The sequence below is a fragment of the Scyliorhinus torazame genome, chromosome 26 (assembly GCF_047496885.1).
Source record: "Scyliorhinus torazame isolate Kashiwa2021f chromosome 26, sScyTor2.1, whole genome shotgun sequence".
NCBI classification, from domain to species: Eukaryota; Metazoa; Chordata; class Chondrichthyes; order Carcharhiniformes; family Scyliorhinidae; genus Scyliorhinus; species Scyliorhinus torazame.
This window is the reverse complement of record NC_092732.1, coordinates 29,504,366-29,528,714: the sequence shown is the minus strand read 5'-3', so window position 1 is coordinate 29,528,714 and position 24,349 is coordinate 29,504,366. Positions and strand designations below refer to the sequence as shown.

General features: G+C 54.6%; 1 protein-coding gene across 1 annotated transcript; it reads left to right on the top strand.

Moving 5' to 3' along the window:
- Positions 1-1,481: 1,481 nt before the first annotated feature.
- Positions 1,482-14,466, top strand: LOC140402932 (uncharacterized). The gene is made up of 2 exons (XM_072490575.1): positions 1,482-4,801; positions 14,320-14,466. Exon 1 carries the CDS (start codon positions 1,497-1,499, stop codon positions 4,791-4,793), a length of 3,297 nt encoding a protein of 1,098 aa, XP_072346676.1. The 5' UTR covers positions 1,482-1,496; the 3' UTR covers positions 4,794-4,801; positions 14,320-14,466.
- The last annotated feature ends 9,883 nt before the right edge of the window (positions 14,467-24,349 follow it).

The following is a 24,349-nucleotide window of genomic DNA, read 5'->3' as shown; positions in this document are numbered from 1 at the left end:
CTGGTTAGACTGGGGTTGTTTTACTTGGAGCCAAGACGGCTGAGGGGGGACCTGATTGAGATGGAGAACATTATGAGGAGCATTATCCACGATAGGGTGGATAGAACATAGAGCATACAGTGCAGAAGGAGGCCATTCGGCTCATCGAGTTTGCACCGACCCACTTAAGCCCTCATTTCCACCCTATCCCTGTAACCCAATAACCCCTCCGAACCTTTTTGGATACTAAGGGCAATTTAGCACGGCCAATCCACCTAACTTGTATATCTTTGGACATGAAGGGACAATATAGCACGGCCAATCCGCCTAACCTGCTCATCTTTGGACACTAAGGGACAATTTAGCAATCCACCTAACCTACACATCTTTGGACACTAAGGGGCAGTTTAACACGGCCAATCCACCTAACCTGCACATCTTTGGACACTAAGGGGCAATTTAGCACGGCCAATCCTCCTAACCTGCTCATCTTTGGATACTAAGGGGCAATTTAGCACGGCCAATCCTCCTAACTTGTGTATCTTTGGACATGAAGGGACAATATAGCACAGCCAATCCACCTAACCTACACATCTTTGGACAGTGGGAGGAAACCCACGCAGAGGTAGTGCCAACTCAATGCACGCAGTCACCCGAGGCCGGTATTGGACCCGGGTCCCTGGAGCCATGAAGCAGCAGTGCTAACCACCCTGTCGCCTCCCCCCCCCCCCCCCCCCCCACTCCGAGGAGGGTGGGCATTCTCCTCCTCCGCGCCGGTCGCGGGCTCCGCTGTCGTGGGCGGGCGGGCGGACCAGGACCACCTGCGCCGTCGGCGAAATCCATTCTCTCCGTGGCCAGCCTTCCAACACGCGACGAGAGAGAATCTGACCCCGGGCGATAACCAGCATTCATAATGGGCCTGGGTCACCTTGCAACCGTGTCTTCGCCCAGGCTCCGGGGAGGTGCCAATCAGCGTCACCAGCACGTGGAACCCGGGCATCACCACCTGCACAGCCTGCACCCTGGGTCATTCACCAGCCCGGGGCAGGTTACTGTGGGTTTACTGAAGGGAAACTGAGGGTAAATGGTGAGATTCATGCTCCCAAGTGCCGTAAATACCACAAATCGGCGGGGGGGGGGGGGGGGGGGGTGCAGGAATTAACGCCCAGGTCGATATTCACACGTCGTGGACAATTGCAATAACACAAAAACGTTGAGAGGCGCTGAGTCCGGGTGGTTATTTGGAGGTTTAACCTTCTCCTCCGGCCTCGCTAAGAGAATGAACCGGGAGGACAGCCGGCGCCGCGCGGCTAAGCCCCGCCCACCCTATTTTGGCGCGAAGGCCGCTGATTGGTCGGAGCGCCCGCGCCCGACGTCACAAAGGGAGATTTCCATGGATACGCGCATGCGCCCGCGGGTTTTTTTGAACGCGCACGCTTTCCAACGGTTTTTCTCCCCCCCCCCACCCCACCCCCCGCCCTTCAAACCCCAGCCGCAGCTAATGGCGGCCATAATGGATGGTGGAAGCCCAGAGTGCTGGCTCTCGCTTCCCAGGGAGAACAGCGGTGGCCATGCAGTTTGCCACACTCGCCTTTCTGCTTGCCCACTTGGCCGCGCCGGGGAGGGCGCCAGCCGTGGCCGCGGAGCCCATCCTGACGCTGACGGTGGTCGCGGTCGATGAGGGTCCGGCGGACGTCTCCCCGCTGAACGGGTCCGGCGCCCTCGCCCCCCTCACCGCCCCATGTGCCCGCTGCACCATCGCCCTGTCTGCCGTCAGGCCGAGCGCCCTTCCAGCTGCCCAGTCCGCCACGCAGCCGGCCGCCCAGCCGACCACCGCCAAGCCGGCCGCCCAGCCGACCACCGCCCAGCCGGCCGCCCAGTCGACCACCGCCAAGCCGGCCGCCCAGTCGACCACCGCTACGCAGCCGGCCGCCCAGTCGACCACCGCCAAGCCGGCCGCACAGTCGACCACCGCCAAGCCGGCCGCACAGTCGACCACCGCCAAGCCGGCCGCCCAGTCGACCACCGCCACGCAGCCGGACGCACAGTCGACCACCGCCAAGCCGGCCGCCCAGCTGACCACCGCCAAGCCGGCCGCCCAGTCGACCACCGCCACGCAGCCGGACGCACAGTCGACCACCGCCAAGCCGGCCGCCCAGTCGACCACCGCCAAGCCGGCCGCCCAGTCGACCACCGCTACGCAGCCGGCCGCCCAGTCGACCACCGCTACGCAGCCGGACGCCCAGTCGACCACCGCCGAGCTGGCCGCTCAGTCGGCCACCGCCAAGCCGACCGCTCGGTCGACCACCGCCAAGTTGGCTGCTCGGTTGACCACCGTCAAGCCGGCCGCTCGGTCGATCACCGACAAGGTGACCACTCGGTTGACCACCGTCAAGCCGGCCGCCCGGTCAACCACCGCCAAGATGGCCGCTCAGCCGACCACCCAATCGACTGCCGCCCAGCCGAGCATCCAATTGACCGCCCAGCCGAGCATCCAATTGACCGCCCAGCCGAGCACCCAATTGTCCGCCCAGCCGAGCACTCAATTGACCGCCCAGCCGAGCACCCAACTGACCGCCCAGCCGAGCACCCAACTGACCACCCAGCCGAGCATCCAATTGACCGCCCAGCCGAGCACCCAATTGACCGCCCAGCCGAGCACCCAACTGACCACCCAGCCGAGCACCCAATTGACCGCCCAACCGAGGACCCAATCGACCAGCCAGCCGAGCACCAAGTCTACGACCCGCTCTGCCACCTATTCCACCGCCCAACCCGTCACCAGGTCTGCCGCCATGCCCGCCACCGCATCTACCGCCCAGCCAGTCATGCGATCCGCTACCGTCCACTCCAACGACACCCAGTCCACCGTCCAGTCTGTGGCCACCCAGCCTGCCACTACAGAGCCCACCGCCCAGTCCAATGCCACCCGGTCCACTGCCCAGCCCGATGCCACCCAGTCCGCCGCCCATCCTACCTCCCAGTCCACCCCCCAACCCACCGTCTCCCACACGCCGCAGTCCACCAATCAGTCCACGGCACAACCCACCACCCGGGCCATTTCCCAGCCTACCATTCGTACTACCAGCCATTCCATCACCCATCCCACTCCCCAGATTCCCATCCTGACCACCAGCCAGCCCAACACCCAACCCACTGTCCAGAGTGCCGTCCCGTCCACCAGCCAGCCCGCTACCCAGTCCACTACCTGGACAGCTGCCCTGTCCGCCAGCCGTCCCACTCCCCAGACTGTCGACCTAACCACCAAGCAGCCCACCGCCCACACCACCGCCCAGAGTGCCGTCCCATTGACCAGACATCATACTCCCCTGATTGCCGTTCCATTCACCAGACACCCCACTGCCTGGACATCCGTCCCGTTCGCCAGACACCCCACTCCCCTGACTGACGTCCCGTACACCAGACATCCCACTGCCTGGACATCCGTCCCGTTCACCAGACACCCCACTCCCCTGACTGCCGTCCCGTACACCAGACACCCCACAGCCTGGACATCCGTCCCGTTCACCAGCCACCCCACTCCCCAGACTGCCGTCCCGTACACCAGACACCCCACAGCCTGGACATCCGTCCCGTTCACCAGACACCCCACTCCCCAGACTGCCGTCCCATACACCAGCCAACCCACTCCACAGTCTAGTCGCCCTTCGACCAGCCACCCCACTCCTCAGTCTAGTCGCCCGTCCAGCAGTCATCCCACTGCCCGCCCCAGCACTGCAATGTCTGCCTCCAGCACCGACGCCAAAATGCAGAGCTTCCCGCACATTGCCCTGATGGGTTCCACTCAACTCGCCGTCAGCAAATCCAGCCTCCCTGGGGAGATGGCGGCCCCTGTCTCTGTGGACGGCGGAGCTGAAATCGTCGTCATCAACTCACGTGGCGGTGAGAGTGAGAGCTCGGTGCCCATTGTCCTTGGAGCCGGCGACGAAATCATAGTTGCTGACTCGGGCAGCACGGGGAATAGCAACGGCTCTTCCGGCAACATCGACCGCCAGACTGAAATCATAATTACTGATTCCAGGGACTCTGAGAATGCAACAATTGCCACTATTGTCCTCAATGAAGGGGACGAGATCATTGTGGCTAGTTCTAACGGAGCCAAGACTGAAACGGCCACTTCCATCGTGCTCAGCAACGGGACTGAAATCAAAATTGCCAGTTTTAAAGGCAACAGACCCCCGATTATCCTGAAGAATGGCTTGGAAATAATGACCGAACACGATTCGGAAATGGTGGCGCCCAAGAGACCCCCAGCCATTGTCGAGCAGGGGCTCATGCTGGGCGTGGCGGAGATCTCCGCTCCTGTTACCGCGACCGAGGACACAGCCACCGCGGGGGACTTTGACGAGGGTGCCGACGACTTCTCAGCGGAGTCGCTAACCGTGCCGCACGGCCCCATGAGCGTTGTCATCTCGCTGGACAGCTCCTCCTACACGTGGGCACGGTGGAGCGCCTGGTACTGTAACTGCCTCAACAGCAGCATGTCGCGAATCCGGGGCATCCTGGACAAGGAGACCGGCATTGTCCTGCACTACATGGACTACCAGCCCAGCCACTTCCAGAGGGAGCCATGCAACTACAAGGTGTGCGAGTGCAGCCAGGAGGACAAGCAGTGCCACTTGAACAATGTGACCTGCTTAGAGTCCAACCCGTATGACTGCGTATTGAACGACATCGCCTACCAAGAGATTGTGGACTCCAAGCACTACTGGAAGAAGCTGAAAAGCGGAGCCCAGACCCTTTACCGCAGAATTAAAACCTTCTTAAGTATAAATACAAATGAGGAGACATAGCCAATGAGGTAAGCGCCACGAGGGTGAACCCCCTCGATGATGGCACATTACATTTTTTAAAAATCCTTCAAATGCAGAGTACCCAATTAATTTTTTCCAATTAAGGGGCAATTTAGCATGGCCAATCCACCAACCTGCACATCATCATAGAATTTACAGTGCAGAAGGAGGCCATTCGGCCCATCGAGTCTGCACCAGCTCTTGGAAAGAGCACCCTACCCAACCCCACACCTCCACCCTATCCCCATAACCCAGTAACCCCACCCAAAACTAAGGGCAATTTTGGACACTAAGGGCAATTTAGCACGGCCAATCCACCTAACCTGCACATCTTTGGACTGTGGGAGGAAACCGGAGCACCCGGAGGAAACCCACGCAGACACGGAGAGAACGTGCAGACTCCGCACAGACAGTGACCCAAGCCGGGAATCGAACCTGGAACCCTGGAGCTGTGAAACAATTGTGCTAACCACTGTGCTACCCCAACCCGTGCTGCCACAACATCTTTGGGGTTGTGGGGGCGAAACCCACACAGACACGGGGAGAACGTGCAAACTCCACGCGGACAGTGACCCAGAGCCGGGATCGAACCCGGGACCTCGGCGGTGTGAGGCGGCCGTGCTAACCACTACACCACCGTGCTGCTCCTATCTGTCTTCCCTGATTGAAACGCCACTGTGCAGCATTTGAAGGTTGAGTTCAGCCTTGTACGAGAACTAGGTTCCTATATCATCCTTGAATTTTAATTCAAGCGGGTGTCGCTGGCATTGCAATGTCCTTCACTGATTTTGTAAACATTTATTTACGGGGTGTGGGCATCGCTGGTTAGGCCGGTGTTTATTACCCAGCCCTAGTTGCCCAGAAGGTGGTGGTGAGTTGCTTTCTTGAACCGCTGCAGTCCTTGAGGTGTACATACACCCACAGTGCCGTTAGGGAGTTCCAGGATTGTGACCCAGCGACAGCGAAGGAACGGCCGATACATTTCCAAGTCAGGGTGGTGAGTTACTTGGAGGGGAACCTCCAGGTGTTGGGGTTCCCAGGTAACTGAAGCTCTTGACTTTCTACACGGTGGCAGTCTTGGGTTTGGACGGTGCTGCCTAAGGAACCTTGGTGAGTTTCTGCAGTGCATCTTGTAGACGGTACACACGGCTGCCACCCCCTAGTGGGAGTACACTTTGCGGACTTGGGAGAAGAAGAACTTCTCTCTCGGGTGTATGAACCTCCGTGGGTCCAGCTCCCTCTTCTGTTCCATAAAGGTGTTTAGCTGCCTCCTATGGCCGACTGCTTCGTTGATTTGGGGGTGGATTTGTCCGTCCGCGGGTCCTGTACACAGTGAAAGTCACCACCCCCCGTGATGAGTCGGTGGGAGTGTAGGTCGTGTATTTTCTGCCATGGTCTTTTTTATAAAGTCTGCGTCATCCCAGTTGGGGGCATAAACATTCACAAGTACCACTGGTGCCCCTTTCAGGGCACCGCCAATCAAATTCTGTCACCATCTTCATTGCTGTAAAAGTTTGTCCTCTTATTGAGCAGTATCGCCACCCCACCAGCCCTCGTCCCGTGACACACCTCTTACGCCCGTCCAAGCCACCCCCTTTCTTACCCTCAGCTGGTCCATCTCCCTCAGGTGTGCCTCTTGGAGGAAGATTATGTCGGCATTCCGGCTTTTCAGAAGGGCAAAGAGTCTGGATCTCTTCACTGGGCCATTAATAATAATTCTAATCATCACTTATTGTCACAAGTAGGCTTCAATGAAGTTACAGTGAAAAGCCCCTAGTCGCCACATTCCGGCGCCTGTTCGGGGAGGCCGGAATTGAACCGTGCTGCTGGCCTTGTTCTGCATTACAAGCCAGCTATTTAGCCCACTGTGCTAAACCAGCCCCTGTCCCCAGTCCCCTGAAGTTCCAGGTGACTATCCTGGTTTGGGGTTTCTGCCCCTCCGTCCCCTCCCCTTGCCCCCACTCTCCTGTGGGGTCAGCCATACTCACATGTGGATCTGGCCCCTGTACTCCATGCCATCCGAGATGGCCGCCGCCGCCTTTGTTCTCGTTGTCCCCACGTGTGACCTGTTGTAGCCAGTGTTCTACTCTCCCCCCCCAACCACCCTCGAGTCTCCCGACCCTCATCCACCAACTTCCCCATGCCCCTGTGGGTTTCCCTGCCCTTGCCCTCCCCCTCTTGCTCTCTACCCTCCTTCTGCCCGCCCTGCTATTTTACCCCCCCCCACACCTTCTGCCAAGCGCTCCTTCCCCCTCGGGAGCTGAGCCACGGCCCTCCCTCTCTTACCTCCGTGTGCTCGCATACTCGCTCGCCCGGTGGCTCCCCTCCTGGGGGGGTTTCCTTGGTGCGTTCCTGTCACTCCACCCCATCCCCTGGAGTGCACGGGTGGTCATTCCAGTGGACATGTACATAGAGATCTGCCAGGAACGTTGGCTCTGTGCTGTCTTCCCAGCCTGTTTTTCCTGATGAATTCCTCCGTCTCACCCGGCGTGTTCTGGTCGAACTCCCTGTTGTTATAGGTAACCCACAGCTTTGCCCGGTAAAGCATCCCAATCCGTATTTTGTCCTTGTACAGGGCCGCCTTGGCTCCGTTGAACTCGGCCCAGCGTTTGGCCAGGTCGGCACCAATGTCCTGGTATATACGGATCGTGTGGCCTTCCATTTTCAGGACTTCATGCCCCTCGCCCAGTTTAGGATCCTCTCCTCATCCTGGTGTCTGTGAAGCTTTGCGATGATCGCTGTTGGTGGTTCCCCTGATTTGGGCCTTTGACTGAGCGATCTGAGGGCTCTGTCCACTTCTGGGGAGTTGGGGAAGCTTCCTCCCTCGCCCAGTTTCCCCAGCGTCCACGTTACATGGTCTGTTGGGTTCCTGCCCTCCATACTTAGGCAACCCGACAATCCTCCGATTCTGGTGGCAGGATCTGTTCCCCTGGCCCTCGACCACCCCTTTGAGCGCTCCCTGCGCCGCCACTAACCTTGCCACTTCCATCTCCAGTTTTGTTTTAAAATTTAGACTACCCAATATTTTTTTTTTTCCAATTCAGGGGCAATTTAGCGCGGCCAATCCACCTACCCTGCATATCTTTGGGTTGTGGGGGTGAGAACCACACAGACATGGGGACAATGCAAACTCCACACGGACAGTGACCCGGGGCAGGGATTGAACCCGGGTCCTCGGCGCTGTGAAGCAGCAGTGCTAACCACCGTGCCAGGTGCCGCCCTTCATGAGGTCCTCTTTGATGGGAGTCCTTCAGCTTTCGATGCTCCTGTGCCCGGAGCGCCACCTGTCGGTGGTGGTCGCCCCGGCCATCGCTCCCGGTCCGCGGTGCCCCGTTTGACTTAACTCCTCGTGTCCACCGTCTGTGTCCTTCTCTCCTGGCGCTCACCACTCCTGCTGTCTTTTCTGTTTCTTGGTGGGTTTGAGCGCATTTTTCTTTAGGATGGCTGTTGACACTGCCTACGGCACTGAGGACCCAGGTTCAATCACTCTCCCAACCTGTCCTGCCACCTTCAGCAATTTGCCCAGGTACCCCTGCTCCCGCAATTGTACCCTTGAGAATTCTACCCTTCCAGCCCCTCCTCTGACCAAAATTAGCCCCATCACACTTCTCTGCATTCAATTTCATCCGCCCATTCCAGCACCTTGTCGAAGTCTGCTCGAGATCTTTAACGCTGCCCTCATCACAGTTCACAAAACCGCCAAGAATACTTTCGAAGGGGCAGCAAAGAGTCGACCACATTGCTGTGTGTGTGTGTGTGTATTATGTTGCCTTAATAGAGGCAAGGGCCCTCTGATGGTCAGCCCTGCGGTCAATCATTTGGATACGAAAAGAGATCATTTGGAAGTTTCTGCCAGAGCTTGGGGAGCTTCGTGATCTTGATGCTGCAAGAGAAGCACGTCCAAAACATTCTCTATCGGTTACGTTTTATCATGTGTCAAAACGGTTTTGTTTCTAATGTTTAAATTTCTTTTTGCGTGAAGCATTCCTGGGAGAAAACCCTCCTTTCATTGGCGAGAGTGAGATGTTGGTTGAAAGGACCGTCAGAGAAATATTGGGGGCGTTTCCAGAGGTTTGCCCCCTTCTGTTAGACTTTGGGAATTGCCGCTGGCCAGTTTTTAATCCAGCAAATGTTGTGTGCAGCCGGCACATAGATCCATGGAATCCCTACAGTACAGAAGGAGGCCATTCGGCCCTTCGAGTCTGCACCAACCCTCTGAAAGAGCACCTTACCCGACTCCCCGTAACCCCACCTAACCTGCACATCTGGGACACTAAGGGGAAATTTAGCACGGCCAATCCACCTAACCCGCACATCTTTGGACACTAAGGGACAATTTAGCACGGCCAATCCACCTAACCTGCACATCTTTGTACACTAAGGGACAATTTAGCACGGCCAATCCACCTAACCTGTACATCTTTGGACACTAAGGGACAATTTAGCACGGCCAATCCACCTAACCTGCACATCTTTGGACACTAAGGGACAATTTAGCACGGCCAATCCACCCAACCTGCACATCTTTGGACACTAAGGGACAATTCAGCATGGCCAATCCACCCAACCTGCACATCTTTGGACACTAAGGGACAATTTAGCACGACCAATCCACCCAACCTGCACATCTTTGGACACTAAGGGACAATTCAGCATGGCCAATCCACCCAACCTGCACATCTTTGGACACTAAGGGACAATTCAGCATGGCCAATCCACCCAACCTGCACATCTTTGGACACTAAGGGACAATTTAGCACGACCAATCCACCCAACCTGCACATCTTTGGACACTAAGGGGCAATTTAGCACGGCCAATCCACCCAACCTGCACATCTTTGGACACTAAGGGACAATTTAGCGCGGCCAATCCACCCAACCTGCACATCTTTGGACACTAAGGGACAATTTAGCACGGCCAATCCACCTAACCTGCACATCTTTGGACACTAAGGGGCAATTTAGCACGGCCAATCCACCCAACCTGCACATCTTTGGACACTAAGGGACAATTTAGCATGGCCAATCCACCTAACCTGCACATCTTTGGACACTAAGGGACAATTTAGCACGGCCAATCCACCCAACCTGCACATCTTTGGACACTAAGGGACAATTTAGCATGGCCAATCCACCTAACCTGCACATCTTTGGACACTAAGGGACAATTTAGCACGGCCAATCCACCTAAGCCGCACATGAATTGAACCATGCTGCTGGCCTGCCTTGGTCTGCTTTCAAAGCCAGCAGACCAAGGCAGGCCAGCAGCACAGTTCAATTCCCGTAACAGCCTCCCCGAACAGGCGCCGGAATGTGGCAACTAGGGGCTTTTCACAGTAACTTGATTGAAGCCTACTTGTGACAAGTGATTTTCATTTCATTTTCATTTCTTTGGACACTAAGGGGCAATTTAGCACGGCCAATCCACCTAACCTGCACATCTTTGGACTTGTGGGAGGAAACCGGAGCACCCGGAGGAAACCCATGCAGACACTGTTTAGCACAGGGCTAAATCGCTGGCTTTTAAAGCAGACCGAGGCAGGCCAGCCGCACGGTTCGATTCCTGTAACAGCCTCCCCGAACAGGCGCCGGAATGTGGCAACTAGGGGCTTTTCACAGTAACTTCATTGAAGCCTACTTGTGACAAGCGATTTTCATTTTTTTCATTTTCTGACACGGGGAGAACATGGAAACTCCACACGGACGGTCACCCGAGGCTGGATCCCTGGCGCTGTGCTAACCCACTGTATGATCCAACACATCAACTGTTCAACCTGCTCCAAACCCCGGTCACACCACCCATGGAATTACTGGACACTGTTCCGGTCGCCGTATTGGCATCACACTGTCACACAGGATATCAAGGCAGTGGAGAAGGGGGGGAAAGATTTGCGACAATGATACTGGAACTAAGAGGTTCCTGCAATCAGGCTGGGCAAAGACGACCTCTAGAGGGCCGGACGATTCTGAAAGAGCTTCGATTGAGTAGACCTATAGAGGAAATCACTAATAAATCCAGTGGGGAACACAGAGGTCTTTTTGGAGCAATGGGCAGCATCCCTGCCTCTGAGCCAGAAGGTCGAGTCCCACTTTAGGACTTGATGGACAAGGCTGGTGCCTTCATAACGCAGCCAAACAGGCGGTAATTACTTCTGACAGCAAATAGCACATAGAATCCCATCCACAGGGAATGGTCAAAGTGAATTGGAGGCAGAAGCTGGATAAACACATGAGGGAGAAAGGAATAGAAGGATACGTTGATAGGGGGGGGGGGGGGGGAGGCTTGTGTGGAGCAGCAGCAGAGCAGAGGGGCCGACTGGCCTGTTTGTGTGCTGTACGTTCTGCATTATACACGTGAGGCAGAAGGTGCGATGGACAGAATAAACAGACAGACACAAAGCTTTGTCAATCTACTAGGAAGTTTCCAAAGCAACCACCATACCCCTGCCCATTCCTGGGCACTGCCCTCAGGCATGGCCTGGGCATTCCCCTGCCCATTCCTGGGCACTGCCCTCAGGCACGGCCTGGGCATTCCCCTGACACTACCCTCAGGCACGGCCTGGGTATTCCCAGGAATGGGCAGGGGAATGCCCAGGCCGTGCCTGAGGGCAGTGCCCAGGAATGGGCAGGGGAATGCCCAGGCCGTGTCGGAGGGTAGTACCCAGGAATGGGCCAGGGAACGCCCAGGCCGTGCCTGACAGTAGTGTCAGGGGAATGCCCAGGCCTTGCCTGAGGGCAGTGCCCAGGAATGGGCCAGGGAACGCCCAGGCCGTGCCTGAGGGCAGTGCCCAGGAATGGGCAGGGGAATGCCCAGGCCGTGCCTGAGGGCAGTGCCCAGGAATGGGCAGGGGAATGCCCAGGCCCTGCCTGAGGGCAGTGCCCAGGAATGGGCAGGGGAATGCCCAGGCCGTGCCTGAGGGCAGTGCCCAGGAATGGGCAGGGGAATGCCCAGGCCGTGCCTGAGGGCAGTGCCCAGGAATGGGCAGGGGTATGGTGGTTGCTTTGGAAACTTCCTAGTAGATTGACAAAGCTTTGTGTCTGTCTGTTTATTCTGTCCATCGCACCTTCTGCCTCACGTGTATAATGCAGAACGTACAGCACACAAACAGGCCAGTCGGCCCCTCTGCTCTGCTGCTGCTCCACACAAGCCTCTCCCCTCCCCCCTATCAACGTATCCTTCTATTCCTTTCTCCCTCATGTGTTTATCCAGCTTCTGCCTCCAATTCACTTTGACCATTCCCTGTGGATGGGATTCTATGTGCTATTTGCTGTCAGAAGTAATTACCGCCTGGCTGCGTTATGAAGGCACCAGCCTTGTCCATCAAGTCCTAAAGTTGGACTCGACCTTCTGGCTCAGAGGCAGGGATGCTGCCCATTGCTCCAAAAAGACCTCTGTGTTCCGCACTGGATTTATTAGTGATTTCCTCTATAGGTCTACTCAATCGAAGCTCTTTCAGAATCGTCCGGCCCTCTAGAGGTCGTCTTTGCCCAGCCTGATTGCAGGAACCTCTTAGTTCCAGTATCATTGTTGCAAATCTTTCCCCCCTTCTCCACTGCCTTGATATCCTGTGTGACAGTGTGATGCCAATACGGCGACCGGAACAGTGTCCAGTAATTCCATGGGTGGTGTGACCGGGATTTGGAGCAGGTTGAACAGTTGATGTGTTGGATCATACAGTGGGTTAGCACAGCGCCAGGGATCCAGCCTCGGGTGACCGTCCGTGTGGAGTTTCCATGTTCTCCCCGTGTCTGCGTGGGCTTCCTCCGGGTGCTCCGGTTTCTATCCCACAAGGGTGTGCTGTCTGCGTCGGTGGGGCCTTTGCCGAAATAAACCGTAGCTATTTAACCTTCCGGGACTCCTGAAGATATTATACAAGTGCAGGAACGCAAGATGGGTCCAGAGTGTGCAAATGGTTACGGTGGAACAGCAGAGAGAGTGTGTGTGTGTGTGTGTGTGTTGGGGTGGGGGCAGGATATGGAAATTCTGACAGCGATGGCTCCTATAGGCTGGGAATGTGGCCAGAATATAGCAGGAGTAATTTGAGTGCCTACAAGCCTGTGTGTACCAATAGTGGACCCTCACCACTACCAGCAGCTCACCCCCTTAAGTCACAGAGTTTCTAGTGCAATCCACCTCATGCGACACGTCCGAGAGAGGAAGGTGTTCGGGTACTTTACATTTATTTTAAAAACATTCAGCAGGATTACAGTCAGGAGCAAGAATTCTGGCAGCTTTTGCCCCCTCTCTGGGGACTCATTATACCGTTCCATTAACCTTTAACTAGAACGTTCCACCTGATTTCCCTTCTTAATGCTCATTCCAGCATTTTGAACTAATTTCCTGCTCTGGACTCTTCATCAGTGTGACTCATATTGCTGGCTCAACCTCTGTGGTAACTGCAAAAACTTCCCGTTGGCTGAACCTCAAGCATGCGCAAAAGACAGGCTGAAGTATTGCCCAAGAATCTTTTTAAAATGCCATTTTATATGGACCTGCTCCATGTTCTATTCCCACCCGATACTGAAGCGTAGGTTCGAGGTTGACACCCACAGAATCCCTCCAGCCCATCGAATCTGCACCGCCCCTCCAAAAGAGCACCCTGCACGGGTGAGGAGACAGGCATGTGGGACCGGTGGCAGTGGCAGCGATGCCCTCCTACTGTCTGGTAACCTGCCAACGCCCGCTGTTCCAGGCTTACTCCAGAAAGGGGCTAGTAGGTTAGCTTCAGCGAGAGCAAACACGGTGAACATAAGTGGGACACAATGGCTGTCGCAACGTTAAGAATGCGTCACAAAGTCTGGGTGCAGGGGATGGGCAGCACGGTAGCATAGTGGTTAGCACAATTGCTTCACAGCTCCAGGGTCCCGGGTTCGATTCCCGGCTTGGGTCACTGATTGTGCGGAGTCTGGACATTCTCCCCGTGAGTGTGTGGTTTCCTCCGGGTGCTCCGGTTTCCTCCCACAGCCCAAGATGTGCGGGTTAGGTGGATTGGCCGTGATAAATTGTCCTTAGTGTCCAAAATTGCCCTTAGTGTTGGGTGGAGTTACTGGGTTACGTGGATAGGGTGGAAGTGTTGACCTTAGGTAGGCTGCTCTTTCCAAGAGCCGGTGCAGACTCGATGGGCTGAATGGTCTCCTTCTGCACTGTAAATTCTATGTTAAAAGATTCTTAAGACACAATAGGAATTGCACACTGGTGTTCCACTGCAAGACGGTGGAAAATAAGTATCTGTCCTCCCTTTCTATTTATAAATTTAGAATATCAATTCATTTTTTTTCCAATTAAGGGGCAATTTAGCGCGGCCAATCCACCGACCCTGCGCACCTTCGGGTTGTGGAGGCGAAACCCACGCAAACACGGGGAGAATGTGCAAACTCCACCCAGACCCAGGGCCGGGATCGAACCTGGGACCTTGGCGCCGTGAGGCAGCAGTGCTAACCACTATGCCACCGTGCTGCTCCTACCTGTCTTCCCTGACTGAAACACTAAATGTTTGATTTTCCTGTATCTTCATTTCCCCAACAGGATCAGTTAGTCGCCGACCTCAAGCTTCAGCGATGTGAGAATGCGTTGAGCGACGACAATTTATTCTGCAGACTTTTACTCCTGTGCATCACAGAGTGATTCTCTGCACTGTACTCTACTGTATGAATTAAACAGAACAATTTGCTTTGTGTTGGTGACGGCTCTTTTTAAAAAAAAGTTAGCGGTTTGAAAATAGATCCCATGTGGAATGGAAGTGGTAGCTCACTCGCCAACTAGTCTCTCTCTCACTCTCTGGTATACTTCTCTTCCTCTATGTTATTTAGGCCCGTGAATCACCAGACAGTAAACAGGAATCCTTGGCCAACATGTTGAGTCACTGAAGCCAGTCACCGCGGCTCCTGTTCCATCCTTCTTAAGATCAGCCAGACCAGGTCTGCCAACCAAATAACGCCTACGCTTTGAAAACCACACTTTGGTTATGGATTTGCTTTGATGTAAATGCCCTAAGTCCCCTGGGCCGGATGGGATTTACCCTAGGATTCTCTGGGAAGCTAGGGAGGAGATTGCTGAGCCTTTGGCTTTGATCTTTATGTCATCATTGTCTACAGGAATAGTGCCAGAAGACTGGAGGATAGCAAATATTGTCCCCTTGTTCAAGAAGGGGAGTAGAGACAACCCTGGTAACTATAGACCAGTGAGCCTTACTTCTGTTGTGGGCAAAGTCTTGGAAAGGATTCTAAGAGATAGGATGTATAATCATCTGGAAAAGAATTATTTGATTATCGATAGTCAACATGGTTTTGTGAAGGGTAGGTCGTGCCTCACAAACCTTATTGAGTTCTTTGAGAAGGTGACCAAACAGGTGGACGAGGGTAAAGCAGTTGATGTGGTGTATATGGATTTCAGTAAAGCGTTTGATAAGGTTCCCTCCGGTAGGCTATTGCAGAAAATACAGAGGCATGGGATTCAGGGTGATTTAGCAGTTTGGATCAGAAATTGGCTAGCTGGAAGAAGACAAAGGGTGGTGGTTGATGGGAAATGTTCAGACTGGAGTCCAGTTACTAGTGGTGTACCACAAGGATCTGTTTTGGGGCCACTGCTGTTTGTCATTTTTATAAATGACCTGGAGGAGGGCGTAGAAGGATGGGCGAGTAAATTTGCAGATGACACCAAAGTCGGTGGCGTTGTGGACAGTGCGGAAGGATGTTACAAGTTACAGAGGGACATAGATAAGATGCAGAGCTCGGCTGAGAGGTGGCAAATGGAGTTTAATGCAGAAAAGTGTGAGGTGATTCATTTTGGAAGGAATAACAGGAAGACAGAGTACTGGGCTAATGGTCAGATTCTTGGTAGTATGGATGAGCAGAGAGATCTCGGTGTCCATGTACATAGATCCTTGAAAGTTGCCACCCAGGTTGAGAGGGTTGTTAAGAAGGCGTACGGTGTGTTAGCTTTTATCGGTAGAGGGATTGAGTTTCGTAGCCATGAGGTCACGTTGCAGCTGTACAAAACTCTGGTGCGGCCGCATTTGGAGTATTGCGTGCAATTCTGGTCGCCGCATTATAGGAAGGATGTGGAAGCATTGGAAAGGGTGCAGAGGAGATTTACCAGAATGTTGCCTGGTATGGAGGGAAGATCTAATGAGGAAAGGCTGAGGGACTTGAGGCTGTTTTCGTTAGAGAGAAGGTTAAGAGGTGACCTAATTGAGGCATACAAGTGATCAGATAGGGTGGACAGTGAGAGCCTTTTTCCTCGGATGATGATGTCTAGCACGAGGGGACATAGCTTTAAATTGAGGGGAGATAGATATAGGACAGATATCATGGGTAGATTCTTGACCTAGTAGTAAGAGTAGCAAGGGCGTGGAATGCCTGCAACAGTAGTGGACTCGCCAACACTAAGGACATTCAAATGGTCATTGGATAGACATATGGACAATAAGGGAATAGTGTAGATGGGCTTTCGAGTGGTTTCACAGGTCGGCGCAACATCGAGGGCCGAAGGGCCTGTACTGCGCTGTAATGTCCTATTCTAAGTTCTATTCAATGGTTCTGTACTCTGAGCTGTGAAGGGGCACCACCTAGAGGTATAGTGGTTCCTCGCCTATTGGATTCCTACTGTTAGCCATGTTATTAGAAAGGTCACTGCTCGCTTGAGACGGTGAACAGGACTGCTCCGAGTGCTGTCTACAGGGATCGAGTTCTCGTCATAAACCAGCCTCCATGTTATGGTACCGGCTGGTCACTTTGAACCCCCCCCCGATTTTGTCACGAAGATCCAGAGAATGCTTGTCGAGTTCTTCTGGGACAAGAGACTGCAGTGGGTCGCTGCTGAGGTTCGGAGTCTCCCGCTTAGGGAGGGCGGTCTTTTACCAGGACCTGCTCAAAAGTCTGGAACGTGGTCACCTCGCGCTGCAGTTCCCCCCGATGGGAGTGGTGGCTGCCGTCAGGCTGCTGCACGCCCTTCACCTCCTTGCACTCGTCCGTCATCCGGACACGCCATGGCACGCCTTGTTGCCATTCGGCGGCGCAGGTCACCACAGGAGATCCCTCTATAGAGGAGGAGTCCTTCTCAATCTTGGGGACCTGGGGTGGAGGGTGTTGTATCACCGATTGCACCGGTTCACGGAGTCCCAGGAAGCCTGCCATTTTTTGCGGCCTTGTGGAGTCCGTGGACCATGTTACATGTTTAGGCTGCGCTCCCTTTTCAGTTTACTAACCGACCTTTTGCTGGAGCTTTCTTCGCACTTCAGCCCCTCGCCCCTGATCTACGGGCACCCGGTGTGGAGAGGGGCTGGGAAGGCGGAGGACCTCCTTGTGGACCTGCTCCTTGGCCTGGCAAAGTGCACCATTTATTGGTGCAGGCAGCGGGCGACAGAGGGGGTCGTCCGACCTGACTGTCTGCCCCTCTTCCGCGGCCGGGTGTCCCTGGAAAGGGAGCAAATGGTGTCCATGGGCACCATCGAGGCCTTCCATGCCCAGTGGGCACCGCAGGGGCCGGGGTGCTTTATTGACCCCTTTAACTGCACTCTTATTTGATTTTTAAGTTTCCGTTGATCTTTGTTATGTTCGGGGAGTGTCCCTAACATGAGCGGCCCTTTTTTTTTGCAGATCGTCGGACACTAGGGGACAATTTAGCACAGCCAATCCACCTAACCAGCACATCTTTGGACACTAAGGGACAATTTAGCACAGCCAATCCACCTAACCTGCACATCTTTGGACACTAAGGGGCAATTTAGCACGGCCAATCCACCTAACCAGCCCATATTTGGACACGAAGGGACAATTTAACACGGCCAATCCACCTAACCTGCACATCTTTGGACACGAAGGGACAATTTAACACGGCCAATCCACCTAACCTGCACATCTTTGGACACTAAGGGACAATTTAGCACGGCCAATCCACCTAACCTGCACATCTTTGGACACTAAGGGACAATTTAGCATGGCCAATCCACCTAACCTGCACATCTTTGGACACTAAGGGACAATTTAGCACGGCCAATCCACCCAACCTGCACATCTTTGGACACTAAGGGGCAATTTAGCACGGCCAATCCACCTAACCTGCACATCTTTGGACACTAAGGGGCAATTTAGCACGGCCAATCCACCTAACCAGCCCATATTTGGACACGAAGGGACAATTTAACACGGCCAATCCACCTAACCTGCACATCTTTGGACACGAAGGGACAATTTAACACGGCCAATCCACCTAACCACCCCATATTTGGACACGAAGGGACAATTTAACACGGCCAATCCACCTAACCTGCACATCTTTGGACACGAAGGGACAATTTAACACGGCCAATCCACCTAACCTGCACATCTTTGGACACTAAGGGACAATTTAGCACGGCCAATCCACCCAATTTGCACATCTTTGGACTGTGGGACGAAACCGGAGCATCCGGAGGAAGCCCATGCAAATACGGCGGGAGAACGTGCAGACTCCACCCAAGTCTGCAAAGGACGGCATTGAACCCAGATCCCTGGCACTGTGAGGCAGCAGCGCTAACCCACCCTACCGCCCACACAGATACCTTGCCAACATTTTCTGTTCCCCCCACCAGCTCATAGTGACTGGGGTGAACGCCATGGCACCGTGCCTTCTGGGCGAGGTGGGGAAAAGATGAAGTACCTTCAAACCACCCCACGTCTCGTTTATTCAACCATGAGAATGGCATTTCCCGATAATGTGGATGAAAGAGTGCTGAGGCACGGTGACGTGCTGGCAGAATAACGAGAGAAACGCTGAGGAAAGTAATTCCGTTAAAAAAAGCTCATTCATTACAACAGAGAACACAGAAGCCATACAGCTTAAAACAGAAACATGATACTGCAATATATACAGCACAGGTCACTTCCAACTTCTGAGCGGAGTGGGGGGGGGGGAAGCAATCAAATCAACTTGTACTTGAAGCGTCAGACCATGTGTCGAAATCTTCTCGCACTCGCAAGATCCGATCATCAATCCGTTGCACCATGATCAGTCATTAACCAGCTGCTTGCCGTAGCAATAATATCAAGGCAATTTTTAAAATGGCAGATACATTTGATGGAAATAACATCTATAGATTCGAAGCAAGAATTTGTAAAAGATCTTCCGCCCCCCCCCTTTGCCAATCCTGTCTAAAAACCATAAAAGAGAAATTTGAAATCCACCCAAACATTACCACACACAAATGTGCACGTGGGTATCTAATCACGAGAATTTGGGGGAGGCCAGGGAATGCATACACCACACATTCACAGACAAGGAATAGGCCCGCTTTCTGTCGGACGCGTTTATAGTTCCAAATCAGACAGTCCAGCTGTCGACAATCGCACAAAGAATTACTTTTTTAAAAAAAATAAATTTAAGAGTACCCAAATCATTTTTTTCCAATTGGGGGGGCAATTTAGCGTGACCAATTCGCCTACCCCGCACATCTTTGGGTTGTGGGGACGAAACCCATGCGGACACGGGGAGAATGTGCAAACTCCACACGGACAGTGACCCAGAGCCGGGATCGAACCCTTGACCTCGGCGCCGTGAGGTAGCAGGGCTAACCCACTGCGCCACCGTGCTGCCCTTCAACGAATTACTTTTGCTCGAAGCACTGAATGGGATCTCCAACTTCCCCCCCCCCCCCCCCATCAATCAGAAGCAACTATCTGTTCGGTGGCCGCAACGTCCAACTATACTCTCGCTGGCGTTTTCTTCGAGACCCTGCTGACGCCCGCCCAACCTGTGGCGATGTAGTCCCGGCAAGAACGTTCAAGAGAGGAGGGGAAAGGACCGGTTGGGGGGGGGGGGGGGGGGGGCAAGACAAAACAACTGTGCACGTTGTGGAAAAGATCATCAAAACTGCGGACTCCGGAATTCGCATTAGATTACCTGGTTACCTCCCAAGATGGTGGGACTGCACGCTCTTGTCTGCATCGCCGGATCAAGGTGGGTTAAATGGCCTCTTCCCCCAGTCTGTATCGAACTGGTGAGCTCATGAAGTGTCATCAGGGGTTTGGCCGTGAGGGGTTAAGTGGTGGGCAACTCAATATTAACTGCGATGAGTGGGGAGAGGGGAAGAGATGTTGAAGACAGGCCTTGTGTCACTCATTCAGACAAACGCACGCGCGCACACACACACACACACAAATCATCCCCCACCCAACAAGTGCCAACTCGCATTCCATGCAAATCGAGCGGAACGCAACCCAATAATCCCGAGCAAAATCTCCAAAAGAATAGATTTGAAAACACTTCCGTGTCGACCACGGGAGGCGCGAGGGCCTGGTGTCCCTTCCTCGCCAGCAGATATGTCGAAAAGCTAACGTTAATCAGGACCGCCAATGCTCGAGACCTTGAGCGGGAGAGGAGACCTTTAAACGATGAACTGGAGAAAACCCAAATGCATGTACATCTATATATAAATTAGTCCAAACCACTCCAAAGTGGTGCTTTGTAAAGAGCAGACCCATTTTCAGCAGCCAAGACAGTTTGGTGTGGCTTCGCGGGCGGCTCACCACCTGGACAACAAAACAAAACACAATTAGAAATTTAATCGCTAGACCTCTGGTGGCAATCATGGAGTGAGTGGTCGCACATTTGGGTGGCTCCCGCTCGTGGCTAGTTTGGAGCCTGCGACAAGATGGCGGAGGGTCAGGGTCAGCTCAGTGGTCGACAGAGAAACTGGCGGCCTTTCTACACGAGAAGTTTTGCCCAGCAGCAGAGAAGGACTATCTGGAGGACCTGGACAGGGCTGGTGGATCCTGTAAGGGCGGAGATCGACCGCGTGGAGATGAGGTTAGAGGCCCAGGTGGTCCAGAAAGTGGAGGAGGGTGGCAGGCGAGCACGAGGAGCAGCTCGCCTTAATGGCTGCGGAGATGGGGCTGACGAGAGATCATCCGAAGAGGCTACAGGAAAAAGTGGAGGATCTAGAGAATAGATCGCGCAGGCAGAATTTGAGGATCGTGGGGCCTGCCGGAGGGGCAGTGACGGAGCGGACGCCGGCGTGCATGTTCGAGACGCTACTGCGGTAAAGGAGCGTTCTTGCGCGGCCCTTGGGAGGTGGACGGGGCGCACAGGGCGCTTATGAGGAAAGCCTCAGAGGAACGAGCCGCCGAGGGCGATGGTGGTACAAATGCACCGGTTCCTGGATAAGGAACAGATTCTGAGGGTGGGCCAGGCAGGCGAGGCGTGTACATGGGAAGGGAGCGAGCTGTGTGTTTAACCAGGACCTGGGTTGCGGAGCAGGCCAAAAGGGGGGCGAGCGTCAACAAAGCAAAACAGAGGCCCTCTTTGAGAAGGGGGTGACGTTTGGCATGCTGTACCCAGCGCGTTTGTGGGTCATGAGGGGCTGGGAACTGTACTTCGGATCGCCAGAGGAGGCGATTGACTTTATCAGGGGCAGGGGACTGGCAGGAGACGGAGGACATTGAACGTTGGAGCGAGCGTCTAATTTTTGAAACGCCGCGGTTTTAAACTTTTTTTTTCTGGTTTGTATGAATCGTGTTTGCACTGGAGGGAGTGCAGAGGAGATTCACTAGGTTGATCCCAGAGTTGAGGGATTAGATTATGACGAGAGGTTGAGTAGACTGGGACGTTATGCTGAGTGGGAAACGAGGAGATGCCGGGTGGTATTAGTGAACATTTACGCACCAAACTGGGACAATGTGGAGTTTATGAGGCGGGTATTGGGGAAGATCCCTCATCTGGACCCCCCATCGGCTGAACATGGGGGCGGGGACTTTAACACGGTTATTGATCCGAGGCTGGATCGGTCGAGTTCGAGGGCGGGTGCGAGCCGCGGTGAAGGAGCGAAAGGGGTTTATGGAACAGATAGGAGGGGCAGATCCGTGGAGGCTTGGACGGCTGAGATCGAAGGAGTTTTCTGTTTTCCTCCCCATGTACACAAAGTGTACTCCCGGCTTGATTTTCTCGTTTTGGACAGGGCTTTGCTGGCGGGGGTGGTAGACGCCGAATACTCGGTGATTGGAGTGGCGGACCATGCCCCACCACTGGGTGGATTTACGGGTGAGCAAGGAGGGGGGTCAGTGATTGGATGTAGGACTGTTAGCGGAGGAGGGGGTGTGTGCGCGGGTGAGGGAGGCCATCCAGAACTATGAGGAGATAAATGACACAGGGCTGGTTTCGGCAGCAACGTTGAAGGCAGTAGTGAGGGGGGTGAGTTTATTTCGATACGGGCACATAGGGAGAGGGTGGAGCGGGCAGAGATGGATAGGCTGGTTAGGGAGATCCTCCAGGTGGATAGGAGGTACTCGGAGGGCCCCGGAGGCGGGGTTGTTGAAGGAGCGGAAAAGCTGCAGACGGAGTTTGGGCTAATATCCACAGGGAAGGCGGTGGGGCAGTTGAGTAAGGGGAGAGGGGCGGTATATGGGGCAGTTCGGGTTTGGGCAGGGTTTGGTGGACTGGGTCCGGTTGCTGTACCAGGCACCGGAGGTGAGCGTGCAGACGAATCGAGTCAGCTCAAGAATGTTTTAGGCTGCATCGGGGGGACGAGGTAGGGGATGTCCACTCTGCCCACTGCTGTTTTGCCTTGGCTATAGAGCCACTGGCGATGGGCGCTGAAAGGACTGGCAGTGGACAGTGGGGGGAGGGAGGTGGAGGATAGGGTCCCGCTATACGCAGACGACCTACTCTTGTATATTTTTGACCCATTGGGGGGAGAGGCGACTTAATAGGGGTTTATAAGATGATGAGGTTGGATAGATAAGAGTGGACGTTCAGAGACTATTTCCTCGGGTGGCTGTAGCTGTTACAAGGGGGCATAACTATAAGATTCAGGGTGGGAGATATAGGAGGGATGTCCGAGATAGGTTCTTTACTCAGAGAGTGGTTAGGGTGTGGAATGGACTGCCTGCTGTGATAGTGGAGTCGGACACTTTAGAAACTTTCAAGCGGTTATTGGATAGGCACATGGAGCACACCAGAATGACAGGGAGTGGGATAGCTTGATCTTGGTTTCGGACAAAGCTCGGCACAACATCGAGGGCCGAAGGGCCTGATCTGTGCTGTACTGCTCCATTACTTAAGTGTTAGCGAGATTAAGAGGATCCTTGGGGAATTTGGTCAGTTTTTGGGGTATAAATTGAATATGGGTAAGAGTGAGGTCTTTGCGATCCAGGCGCGAGGGGTCAGGAGGGGAGATTGGGGGGGGGCTGCCGTTCAAGGTGGTGGGAAGGAGGTTCCGGTATTTGGGAAGCCAGGTGGAGTGGGGGGAGGGGAAGGTCTCGGAGATTCATAACGAGCTCACAGAGTGGGAGGGAACCCAGATAGGGGAGGTAGAGACGGGTAAATGGGAAGATGAGCTGGGTGGGGTGGTAGAGGCGGGGTCTGTGGGAGGAGGCCCTGAGCCGAGTCAACACGTTCTCATCATGTGCCAGGCTGAGCTGGTACAATTCAAGGTGGTCCACCGGGCAGACATGACGGTGACCCGGGTGAGCAGGTTTTTTGAGGTAGAGGACAGGTGTGCGAGATGGGCAGGAGGGCCCCCAAATCATGTCATCATGTTTTGGGCACGCCCAAAGCTCGGGGGATTCTGGCCGGGATTTGCCGATGTCGCCCACGGTGCGAAAGATAAGGATGGCGACGAGACCAGAGGTGGCGGCCATGTTTGGTATGCCGGAAGACCCGGGGAATCCAGGGGGGCGAGAGAGGCTGACATTTTGACCTTTGCCTCCGGAGACGGATCTTATTGACGTGGAGGGACTCGGAGCCCCGGAAGTCGGGAGTATGGGTTAGCGACATGGCCGCGCTTTCCCAGGCTTGAGAAAATCAAGTTGGCCCTGAGGCGATCAATGCCAGAGTTCGCCCGGAGGGGACAGCCGTTTATCAACTTCTTCAGGGAAAATTAAACTGTTGGCCGATACGAGAAAAGGAGAGGGTTCAACGCAAGGTGGGAGGGTACTATTTACTGTGTTATGTTTGCTTTTGAAATAGTTGTTACAAATGACAAATGCCTTAATAAAACGTCTTTTTTTTAAAAAAAAAATGTTACCACAACTCGGAGGAGACGTAATTTCCGTGCAAGGGGTCAGTGTGGAAATATCACACAGATGTCTTCACTTTGAGGTTCGCCACCGATTTATTTAATCATCCATTAAACTATTAGAAATGGCGAGAGAGGGGAGGGAGAGGGAGAGGGGGAGGGAGAGGGAGGGGAGAGGGAGAGGAGGGTGGAAGAGGGAGAGGGGGGGAAGAGGGAGAGGGGGGGAAGAGGGAGAGGGGGGGGAAGAGGGAGAGGGGGGGGAAGAGGGAGAGGGGGGGAAGAGGGAGAGGGGGGGAGAGAGGGAGGGGGGGGAAAGAGGGAGGGGGGGAAGAGGGAGGGGGGGGGAAGAGGGAGGGGGGGGAAGAGGAGGGGGGGAAGAGGGGAGGGGGGGGAAGAGGGAGGGGGGGAAGAGGAGGGGGGGGGAAAGAGGGTGGAGGGGGGGGAAGAGGGAGGGGGGGGAAGAGGGAGGGGGGGAAAGAGGGAGGGGGGGGAAGAGGGAGGGGGGGAAGAGAGGGAGGGGGGGAAGAGGGAGGGGGAGGGAAGAGGGAGGGGGGGGAAGAGGGAGGG